The 12,386-nt window shown below is 39.1% G+C and overlaps 1 protein-coding gene across 6 annotated transcripts in view; it reads left to right on the top strand.

Moving 5' to 3' along the window:
* The window catches only part of SEC22C (SEC22 homolog C, vesicle trafficking protein), a 38,873-nt gene that overhangs the window by 3,798 nt on the left and 22,689 nt on the right, over positions 1 to 12,386 (top strand). For 5 of the 6 annotated variants that reach the window (XM_077808436.1, XM_077808435.1, XM_077808433.1 and 2 more), the window contains exons 2-3: positions 7,710 to 7,919; positions 10,018 to 10,181. In XM_077808436.1, the coding sequence (XP_077664562.1) occupies positions 7,738 to 7,919; positions 10,018 to 10,181 (346 nt within the window). In that variant the 5' untranslated portion in view covers positions 7,710 to 7,737. Of the gene's footprint in view, positions 1 to 619; positions 644 to 7,709; positions 7,920 to 10,017; positions 10,182 to 12,386 lie in introns of those variants that run through there. The other variant, XM_077808432.1, reaches the window with a different exon arrangement.

The raw sequence follows: 12,386 nt of genomic DNA, 5'->3' as shown, positions 1-12,386 counted from the left end.
TCTGGCCTGTCTGATAAATAGGAGGTCTAATTTACCCATGAAGGGGGTGCAATAATACTACAGTAAATGTCTAATTCAGTCATACACAATACACTGACTAGTCTTTACATGAGCCTTAGGTTAAAAAGCATATCCTTGGAATGTTATTAGATATACAAGTGTATTTCATTCATGTTGAAATTTGACGTACCTTGTTTGTTATGTAAGTTCCCATCTATTCTGTTGAAACGTCCCTTTAAAAAAAGTTTGTGACGTTATGTCCAGTCTATACTAGTAGTATAGCTGGACTGGCAAAATATTTTTTATTGAATGTGTTTCAGTAGAGTGTGTGGGGGCTATAAATTAAAATACTGTGAGCACGTTATTGCTTTCTTAATTTTGAGCACCAAAATGTATGATAGGTGTTTAACAGAAACAGTAATGACATCTTTCAGAGTAGCAGCCGTGTTAGTCTGTATTCGCAAAAAGAAAAGGAGTACTTGTGGCACCTTAGAGACTAACAAATTTGTTTGAGCATAAGCTTTCATGAGCTACAACTCACTTCATTGGATGCATTCAGTGGAAAATACAGTGGGGAAATTTATATACACAGAGAACATGAAACAATGGATGTTACCATACACACTGTAACAAGAGTGATCAGGTAAGGTGAGCTATTACTAGCGGGTGGTGGGGGGGAACCTTTTGTAGTGATAATCAAGGTGGGTCATTTCCAGCAGTTGACAAGAACGTCTGAGGAACAGTGCGGGAGGGAATAAACATGGGGAAATAGTTTTACTTTGTGTAATGACCCATCCACTCCCAGTCTTTATTCAAGCCTAAGTTAATTGTATGCAGTTTGCAAATTAATTCCAATTCAGCAGTCTCTTGTTGGATGACATCGTCCCTGGCACAAATATGTTGTATTACCAGGCTTCAATTTCGCAACTGGATCTTTGAATGTAGTTGGCTTCAGTGAGGCTCTGCATGTGTGCAAGGGTCTGCTACACAGATCCAACCACTGGATTGGGGCCTAAATTCAGACAAGTGATCACAGACAGAAAAGGGGACTGGGGAAGAAGAGAGGTAGACAAGGGTTAGAGTAATAAGATCGTGCAGTTACTCAGGCAAGTACACATCCTGATGAGTCCATTAATCTCTCTTAAGAATTAACTTTATCATGACACCTGCAAGTAAATACATGCCATGATAATTTAAACAAGCAGAAAGGAGGTGGGTTGGGAAACAGGTTTTTGGAAGGCATTCTGTGCCTGTGGGGCAGCATGGAATGAACAAAGGTGAAAGTGAGAGCAGACAAACGAATGGGGTGTGAGGCTGGTTTTGTGGGCAGAGTAGATGGAGAGAGCCTGCCTAATTTGCAGCCTTGTTTGGCAATGTAGGTGGGCCTAAGTGTTTCAGTGTCTTGATGACAAGCTGTTGCCTCTCTGTGTATGGAACAAACTTGTGAGTTAAATCTTAAGATTTGCCCTGTATCTTATGGGGTGACATTAGCGCTAACCTCTAATCCAGGCCCAAGCAGATTTCTAACAAAACCCCAAATCAATCAAGAATACGTAAGTCTCTCTCTTCTGCTCATGAATAGATGCTTTTAAAAGTTGTACACAATTCCTTAGAAAATGATGAAAAGTGGTTCATTCTAGGTAATGTAGCTGTCCATGTTCTCAGTATCCATACACATGTCTAATCCCTTTTTGAATCCTAATATCTTGGCAACACTGATTTATTGAGGCAAAGAGATCTACAGGTTAATTATGTGATGTGTTAAAAGGGTTTTTGTTTTAAATTTGTTGCCTTTCCATTTAACTGAATGTCCCCTTGCTCTTCTATTACAAGAGGGTAAGTAGAAGCGTCCGATGTACCTCATCTATATCATTCATTGTTTTATATAGATCTGAAACAGTTTTAGATAAATTCATCTTAATCTGTTAGGAATAGCACCCAGTAACTGAGAGAATTTTGCAGTTTTGAGGAGCTGATCTCAGTTGAAAGTTAACCGTGCTAATATTTATACTTCTTCTGAACCAACAAACTTTTTTCAGTAGGTTAAAGTCTGGGCGTGTTTGTGCACTGTTTGTTTTAAACATTGATATTATGAGAGCAGATGGAAGGTCAGTGTGATGTTTCACTCTCATGTATCTTTGTATTTTGGAGCTTAGTTTGATTTTTTTTTTAAACAAAATCATTTATTTTAAACACAAGCTGTGAGACAGATAGTGTCAAGAAACATTAACTGCTTTAACTTTTTTTACTCTCCATCTTAAAAGCTCAGCAGTAACACTTTTGTAGTGTTGTTCAATTTAACAAATGACTATTTTTCTCTTTTTAATGGCATGCAAGCCCTATGTGGTTCTTTCTTTGTTTACTGTGACCAGGGTCCCAGTGGGGACCAGCTGTGGTCTCTCAATTAGGGTGAACTGCAAAGAATGGGGCAGACAAACCCCAAAAAGCTGGTGGATATTCCAATACTTAGATTTACCAAGCCAGCATAAAACAGCTTCTTATTTACCTTGCTGATTACTCAGAAGTCCAAACAATACAGTTCCCTTAAAGTGATCCAGCCTCAGGCCTTCATCCATGTACCTAAGTCAAATATGATGATTTCTGAAAATCTTATTTCATCATATAAAAGAAAAGGTTCTACCAATCCCAAAGTATTGGACGCATTACCTCCCAGGTTATTGAATATTCCAGATTTTACCCAGATACACGCGACAGCCAATTCTTATGAACTAAACTAAAATTTATTAAAAAACAAGAGTATGGTTAAAAGATCAATATACATACAGATATGAGTTCAATCCATTGAGGTTCAGATTCCTAGCAGAGATGGTGAACTTTGTAGTTGCGAAGAGTTCCTTTAGAATTCAGTTCATAGGTTATAGTCTAATGTCCAAATATCATAGTCAAGATGTACCAGCATAACTGGGACCTCACTCTTGCGACTCAAACTTTCCCAGATGAAGCTTAAGCAGATCTGAGATAACAGAATCAGGACCAACGGGTCTTTTTATACAGTGTTCTAGCATCCACTTGACCATGCAGACCAGGTTAGTAAACAATAGGCTTTTGATGTAACCTTTTGTTTAAGCACCACCAGTAATTAGTTACACAAATTAACATAGGCAAAAAGAGGACAGGAGGACTTGTGGCACCTTAGAGACTAACCAATTTATTTGAGCATAAGCTTTTGTGAGCTACAGCTCACTTCATCGGATGCATTCAGTGGAAAATACAGTGGAGAGATTTATATACATAGAGAACATGAAACAATGGGTGTTACCATACACACTGTAATGAGAGTGATCACTTAACGTGAGATATTACCAGCAGGAGAGTGGGGTGGGGGCGGGGAGCCTTTTGTAGTGATAATCAAGGTGGGCCATTTCCAGCTGTTGACAAGAACGTGTGAGGAACAGTGGGGAGTGGAGGGGGAATAAACATGGGGAAATAGTTTTACTTTGTGTAATGACCCATCCACTCCCAGTCTCTATTCAAGCCTGAGTTAATTGTATGCAGTTTGCAAATTAATTCCAATTCAGCAGTCTCTCGTTGGAGTCTGTTATTGAAGTTTTTTGTTGAAGAATTGCCACTTTTAGGTCTGTAATCGAGTGACCAAAGAGATTGAAGTGTTCTCTGACTGGTTTTTGAATATTATAATTCTTGATGTCTGATTTGTGTCCATTTATTCTTTTACGTAGAGACTGTCCAGTTTGACCAATGTACATGGCAGAGGGGCATTGCTGGCACATGATGGCATATATCACATTGGTAGATGTGCAGGTGAACAAGCCTCTGATAGGTTTCAGAGTAACAGCCATGTTAGTCTGTATTCGCAAAAAGAAAAGGAGTACTTGTGGCACCTTAGAGACTAACCAATTTATTTGAGCATAAGCTTTCGTGAGCTATAGCTCACTTCATCGGATAGTGTGGCTGATGTGATTAGGCCCTATGATGGTGTCCCCTGAATAGATATGTGGGCACAGTTGGCTACGGGCTTTATTGCAAGGATAGGTTCCTGGGTTAGTGGTTCTGTTGTGTGGTTGCTGGTGAGTATTTGTTTCAGGTTGCGGGGCTGTCTGTAAGCAAGGACTGGCCTGTCTCCCAAGATCTGTGAGAGCGATGGGTCGTCCTTTAGGATAGGTTGTAGATCCTTGATGATGCGTTGGAGAGGTTTTAGTTGAGGGCTGAAGGTGATGGCTAGTGGTGTTCTGTTATTTTCTTTGTTGGGCCTGTCCTGTAGTAGGTGACTTCTGGGTACTCTTCTGGCTCTGTCAATCTGTTTCTTCACTTCAGCAGGTGGGTATTGTAAGAATGCTTGATAGAGATCTTGTAGGTGTTTGTCTCTGTCTGAGGGGTTGGAGCAAATGCGGTTGTATCGTAGAGCTTGGCTGTAGACAATGGATTGTGTGGTGTAGTCTGGATGAAACTATTTCCCCATGTTTATCCCCCCCCCTTCCTCAGACGTTCTTGTCAACTGCTGGAAATGGCCCACCTTGATTATCACTACAAAAGGTTCCCTCCCCCTCCCCCACTCTCCTGCTGCTAATATCTCATCTTAAGTGATCACTCTCGTTACAGTGTGTATGGTAACTGTGTATAGAAATCTCCTCACTGTATTTTCCACTGAATGCACCTGATGAAGTGAGCAGTAGCTCACGAAAGCTTATGCTCAAATAAATCTGTTAGTACTTCTGGCACCTTAGAGACTCCTTTTCTTTTTGCGAATACAGACTAACACTGCTGCTACTCTGAAACCTAAAATTAACATACGGCAATTTATCCAGTAGGCAGTCTGTCACAAACTTTAAAGAGACATATAGATAATGACATTATTTTACCAAAGATTCATATAAATGTTAATATTCCATTTTGATCTCTGAATCAATAGTTATAGTGACAGACAGGAACTGTCCAGATTACATGGGTTGCATCTAAGATACACACAATATTACCTCCAACTTCTAACAACAAAGGTTTGCATTTCAAAGTTCTAGCCTATTTAGCATGCAGTGGCCCTAATTAACATTTCTAACGTCTTTAAAGGTCGGCTTTGCGTCATTCAGCTTGCAAGCTGTTTAACACTTTCTGGTCATGAGTTATAAGGTTTGCTGCAATTCTATAGCAGTGGTAGCAACAATGGTTTGCATGGTTATATTTTAATTAGGTAACATCATAACTTCATAGTTCTGATACATATAATCATATCACAAACGCCAGCAGTATTCTAAGAATGGAGGATTTGCTCCCTCTGGTTGTCTAGTTTCATAACAACAAAAAAAGTTGAATTATGTGTAATTGGGTTGCTTACTGTTTTTTGATATTGTGGCCAGTTCGCATGCCAAACCCCATAGTTATACAGTGTAATTCTGACTATGATTGAGAGTTTATTGCCCTCTCCACATTAACTGCTTTTGCCTACGATGCTGAGTAATTTTTTTAATATGAATTGGATGGAGAAAATACCTTTTAAGTTCTCTGAATTTTGTCTCTTTTTTTCCTACTGTAAAACAAAGTTTAAATACAATTTGGGCATTAGATGTACTTTACATCATATATACAATTCTGATTTCACACTAGATGATCCTTTATGTCTAGGAACACTAATATCCATTGACTAGAAGGAGTACTGCAGAAAGGGATCTGGGCATCATCGTGGATCACAAGCTAAATATGAGTGAACAATGTTTCTTTTTCTTTTCTTTTTCTTTGCAACAGTGGTACGCTCTGGGATGTATTAGCAGGAATGTTGGAAGCAAGACAAAAGAAGTTATTCTTCCGCTCTACTCTGCATTGATTAGGCCTCAACTGGAATGTTGTGTCCACTTCTGGGCACCGCATTTCAGGAAAGATGTCAACAAATTGGAGAAAGTCCAGAGAAGAGTAACTAAAATGTTTGAAGGTCTGGAAAACATGACCTCTGAGGGTCCCTTCCAGTCCTGTGATTCTATTGTACAAAGCGTTTGTCCTGAAGCAAACTAATTTTACTAGGCAAGCATACCTCCTAGAATATTGAAGTATGCTGATCAGCTCACTGACAAGCTTTTTCACATGATCCATTGAGTTCTCTATTTCTGAGATGATGTGTAAGTTGATGCCTTAGTCTTCTAGCATTTTGCTGCTGAACTCTCATGGTACATTTTTGAGGGACATATCTGCTGTTCTTCTTGAATGTACCAGGTAGCACTTGACACTTAATTGACTTCCATGGGATATTAAGTGGCCTGCTAAGGAAGAATAATAGAACTGGAAGGGACCTCGAAAGGTCATCTAGTCCAGTCCCCTGCACTCATGGCAGGACTAAGTATTGTCTAGATCATCCCTGACAGGTGCTCGTCTAACCTGCTCTTAAAAATTCCCAATGATGGAGTTTCCAGAACCTCCCTAGACAGTTCATTCCAGTGCTTAACCACTCTGACAGGAAGTTTTCCCTAATGTCCAACCTAAACCACCCTTGCTGCAATTTAAGCCCATTGCTTCTTGTCCTATCCTCAGAGGTTAAGAAGAACAATTTTTCTTCCACCTACTTGTAACAACCTTTTATGTACTTGAAAACTGTTACCATGTCTCCTCTCACTCTTCTCTTCTCCAGACTAAACAAACCCAACTTTTTCAATCTTCCCTCATAGGTCTTGTTTTCTAGACCTTTCATTATTTTTGTTGCTCTTCTCTGGACTTTCTCCAATTTGTCCGCATCTTTCCTGAAATGTGGCACCCAGAACTGCACACTACTCCAGTTTAGGCCTAATCAGTGTGGAGTAGAGTAGAAGAATTACTTCTCGTGTCTTGGTTACAATACTCCTGCTAATACATCCCAGAGTGATGTTTGCTTTTTTTGCAACAGTGTTACAGTGTTGACTCATATTTAGGTTGTGGTCCACTATGATCCCCAGATCCCTTTCCACAAGAAGAATTAGGGTTGTCCTCTCTTTTGATTTTTATATAATATATAAAAGTCTTGAAAGTTTTTGGACAAAAAAATTATTTCCTGTTTGTTTTTTACATTAGGAATTTAGGACTTGTCTGTGACAGTAAGAATATGTCTGCAGTACAGATTGAGGTGTTATTTAAGTTAGCTTGTGTGAGTAATAGCAGCGAAGATGTGACAGCATGGACCCTGGCCAGGGATAGCAACCCAAGTATGTACTTAGAATCCCTGGCGGGCTGGTACTGAGTTGGCTAGCCTGTGCTGAAGCTCGAAGCACCGTGTCCTCACTACTACTGTTACTTGCACCAGCTAGATTAAAGCTAGCATGGTTATGTCTATCTGCACTGCAAACACACCATCATTTGGGGTGTAGATGAACCGTTTGATGACTGACAGGAAGACTAATAGTAATGACTAATAGTAATAATAATCAATGTGAGTTAATGTCCAAGTGCTATTTTTGTCTTTCAAAATCTCTTCCAGTGTTCCTGATATTTCTAAAGTAAAATGCTATCGGGAAGAAATTGGTGAATTCTTTCAAGGAGAGAACATTTTCTGGTCGTCGTCATACATCAGCAAGAAGCAGAAAAAGGGACAGTTCTAATTTAAAAAAGCAAAAAAACCTCACATTTCTTGATCATCTTTAAAAGATGATGGCAGTACAAGAAGTATTGTTGAGAAGCAGCAATGAAAGAGTTAAATCTGTGCTTTAACACAATATATCCTTGCATAGTAGCTTATTATGTAAATGGATGCAATCTTAATTTAATACATTTATTTCCAGGTTGTCCTCATGAATACTCTTGTGGAGGATGTCCATGATCCTCTTTGCTTGTGTGGTGAGAGTGAGGGACGGACTTCCACTTTCAGCCTCCACGGATTTTCATCTCAACCAGGACTTTCTGGAATGCAGGAAGAGACTAAAGGCATTATCCTTAATTCTGGCACAGTATCCTGATCGAGGCACAGCAACAGGACGTGGCTTCAGCATACAGTAAGCTACCACGTTTATTTGGTCTTAATTTCACAGAATTGTTTATCCTGCTGGGATTAATTTAACTTCAAGGGTTGGCTATCATATTTATTGGGGTTTTTTTCATCCTATAATATAACTGCAACTTGAACATGTGCTACAGATATAACATGAACTTTCAGTATTATGTGAAAATGCGTGTTTGCATTGTCATGTTGTTATATAGACTTTAGTACTAATTTCCTCCTGCTATCATTTTGCTTCCAACCTGCATCTCTTCTCCACTCCCCCTCCTTCATGTTGGTGTTCCCGCTTCTTTATGGGAATGAAACTCCTTCTGTTTTAAGCATTTCTAAAACAGCCACCACTGTAACGTCTAGATGAGTTTTCTCCCTCTCAAGTTCCTCATTCGCAGTCATGTCAGTTGTATTACCTTTAAATTGTACATTTAAAAAGGTAATCTTGTCAAGACAAATATATTTATAATAAAAATAATCCTACTAGATATACTCTTTAAATTAGATTTTTAAAGTGGTTTTAATAGGCTCTTCAGCTTTTTTTTTCTCATTCCACTTAGCTTGATCTGCAAGACTACTCAGGCCTGTTGATAATCAAAATTCCCTTCCTATTGAATCACGGGAAGCTACTTTTTTCTTAGACTTAAGAACCAGTCCAGGTCATTCATGAATGAAAGTTAGCATCTGGTGGTTGCTTGGTCTCGATACAGGACAGAACTCAGAGGACAGGAAAACCCCCTTCATTGTGTCTGACCCATGTAAGCCATCCAGACTGGTGAATGCCCATGTCTGAGAAATAATACTTCAAGGATCCTAGGCTTGACCACATATTACAAAGTTCCTTTTCTCACTCCATGTGTCTGAATTTTAAATTGCTACCAACATTCCTGGATGGGACCTGTGATTATCCAGTATTTTGATTTGTACCACAGCCTTGCAGTTCCTACCTAACACAGCAAGAGTGATATGATGAAAATTCACTTCTTTAAAATAGTGCCAGTTGTTTTATGCACGAACGTGGGTGCTTCCTAGGATCAGAAATCACTCCGTGAACAGGGCCATTTGGCTCAGACTTACAACAATGGATTTTCAGTGGGAGTCTCGCGCAGCTTCCTTAACCATGTCTGAAAATCCTACTTGTGAGAGAAGAACTGGGGAGACTCCTTGCAATAGGATCCCATAACCCCTCCAGATAAATATGCCATGACACACACTGGCTGCAATTAGATATCTAGCAGTTTAATAAGACCCGAAGAACAACAACAAATTCCCCTGCCAGGCGCAAGAAATGTTGTCTCACAAAACTTAAATTGTAGATTGTTGGGTCTTAAAAATTATGGACAAGAAATTGAGGAACCAGTTTTACAGGAAAATCCTTTCTCGTTTAGCGCACAGCGGCTTATTCTCTAAAACCTATAGACTTAACATCTGCTTCCATTTCTAGAAAAAGCATAGCTTTAATTTGTAAGAAAAATATAAATCTCACGCTCTAGATATTTGCAAAAGGGAATATTAATGCATTGTTTAATTTTGTATACTCTAAATTGATTGGATTTTATTTTTTAAGTGATCAGAGCTCACATCTGAGACTGCATTCCTGGTTAGAGATTGTAAGGGCTGGTTACTGGAGACCTGAGCTATAAGTGATTGTATGTATGTGTATAATTATTTTTGTGGCATGGAGCGGGGGGATGGGGCTATGAACTTAGATTGAATGCATGAATTGAGAAAGGAAAGATTAGAGTTTTAGTTGGTTTTCCTTCAAATCCAGTGTTACAAGGCATGAATTTCATGTTATGTTTAATCTTCAGCATTGTCAGCTGAAGTGATAGCTTTAGATCTAGTACCCTTTGTAGAGAAGAGACCATAAACAGGTAATGGGGATAAAGGATATGAAGAAATAGCTGCTGTATACAGAGATTGGTATGTTTTCTATAAATAGAACTACAACTGGGATGAAAACCAGATGTTTTTTTCAGTACTCTTTCCCAACTAATGCAGCCAAGATAAAAATATTTTTGAGACCGTACAGTCTAATGCTGATGTCCAGCATAACTCTTCTACCTCTTAACTGTGATTTAAAATGGATGTTTTCTTTTCAGTTTTCATTCTTCTGGGGACATCACCTGCATGGGGATCTGCACCAGCAGTTGCCCAACCGTCATGGCATTTTGTTTCCTGGAGGAGCTCCAGTGGAAATTTTCTGCTTCATATGACTCTACGAGCATAAGTTTGGCTACCAGACCCTATGCTTTTCTTGAATTTGGTTTGTAGATTTACTCTCTTAATGTTAGAATCCTTTGCACAGAGCATCATATCTGAATAATTAAACTAGCAGACAGGTTGGTAATGACAAGGAGCCATGCCAATTCCTGATCATACAAGGTGGCTTTATGTGGCAGGAGAATGGTGTACGAAAAACATATATATAATAATATCAAACTGTATATTATTATTGTGGTATTTCTTAGGAGTCTTAGTTATAGACCTGGGCCCTGTTGTGCTAGGTGCTGTTCAAAAACAGAACAAAAAGACAGTCCCTGCCCCAAAAAGTTTACAATCTAAGTATAATGACAGGTTTCAGAGTAACAGCCGTGTTAGTCTGTATTCGCAAAAAGAAAAGGAGTACTTGTGGCACCTTAGAGACTAACCAATTTATTTGAGCATAAGCTTTTGTGAGCTACAGCTCACTTCATCGGATGCATACTGTGGAAAGTGTAGAAGATCTTTTTATACACACAAAGCATGGAAAAAATACCTCCCCCCCACCCCACTCTCCTGCTGGTAATAGCTTATATGGAAATGGCCCAACTTGATTATCATACACATTGTAAGGAGAGTGATCACTTTAGATAAGCTATTACCAGCAGGAGAGTGGGGTGGGGGGAGGTATTTTTTCATGCTTTGTGTGTATAAAAAGATCTCACGAAAGCTTATGCTCAAATAAATTGGTTAGTCTCTAAGGTGCCACAAGTACTCCTTTTCTTTTTGCGAATCTAAGTATAAGACAAGATTGTGAAAAAGACCGTGTGAGCAGCACAGAAAACCGTGAGAGCAGGTCAGCGTGGTAGACATTTTCACTTCCCATGTAGCTTAGGTTCATGTAGCACTTCGTGATCATACAGGGAGTCCTCTCTCAGCTGTGATTCCTGACATAAATAAATGGCTTTTTTTTTTTTTTTTTTTCACCTACCAACTAGGGCCCCTTGTGAATATCACATCTCAGGGAAAAATATGACTAGCTCTGTAGGATTAGTTCCATTAGTGACATATCTATACCCTGGGAGGGGTAGGGTGGTGAAATGGGTTAATACACTAACATCCAGCTCTGAACAAGACATTTCAGATCCTGCTTAGAAGAAAGAGATGCTTATAGGGAAACTACAGTATGCAGCAGTTCTTGCATTGTGCGTGAATTGACTGCCAGCCACATTCTAGTTTCTTCATAAATCTGTGTTGAAATTTGCATTTTGTTGTTTCTCCTGCATTTTGGCTAGGGATTTCTAGCTTATTTTAATCATACATTGGCCACGTACTAAGAAAACAAGATGCAGAAGTTTGGGTTCCTTGCATTTTTCCATTTTCAGTATGTTTCCTTCTCCGCTTACGCTGTTGCATGGTCTTTTATACATTCTCTTAGTTCTAAGTTGCACTGAGTAAATTGCAAGATCTGAACTATTGCCTTAGTAGTTATTGATCTTTGTAGCTGTTTAACTCTTGGCATATTGCAGCATTAATATGATCCCCATAGTTGTTGCTTGAAATCCCCTATTTTTGCCTGATGGTGTCTGTGTACTGTGGGTCATAAAGCACTCTGTAGTCTTGCTGTTCAGTAGGAGCTGCCATCAACCTAAATGATACGTTGTAAGTTACTGTTTGGATGTAACTTACTGTTTTGGATGTATTGCATTTTAAGTTAGGATTTTTTTTTTTTTACTTCACTTAAAAAGCAGATCTCTTTATAAATATGCTTCTACATTTAATTTGCTTCATTACTCATGATTATTATAAAAAATAATATAGCAAAACCTCCACCCTTCATAGCATAGAGATAAGCAAGTGAGCTAGGTTAGAGAACAATTAGCAATATCCGTAATGGGGATCTCTGACTCTGGAGATGTGGATGATTGTTACTGAGACGCTGCTGTAGGTTGTAGTTTTAGTGGTCTGCAACTTGACTCAAACCTGTGGAGAGGGATATTTTTGTATGAGAACGCAGTTATAAAATCTACCTATGGAATATTTGTCTGAGTCATTTGTAGCACAAGTCTCAGGAAAATCCCTGTGCATCCTGGTCGGAGAAGTTGTTGCTGCCAGTGCAGTTTGAGTAGTAGGTCCCATCTTGCACTGTAAAACTAAAATCCCTGGCACTGTTAAAATACAATTCTGTCTTGCCGAGTAGATGGGACCTAACAGCATTCAAGGCTTCATTGTGATTTATAGACCTTGCTAAACCATGGTTAGGTCATCT

This window comes from Eretmochelys imbricata, chromosome 2, assembly GCF_965152235.1.
Source record: "Eretmochelys imbricata isolate rEreImb1 chromosome 2, rEreImb1.hap1, whole genome shotgun sequence".
NCBI classification, from domain to species: Eukaryota; Metazoa; Chordata; order Testudines; family Cheloniidae; genus Eretmochelys; species Eretmochelys imbricata.
Note: the sequence above shows the minus strand (reverse complement) of the source record. Positions and strands in the feature narration are given on the sequence as shown.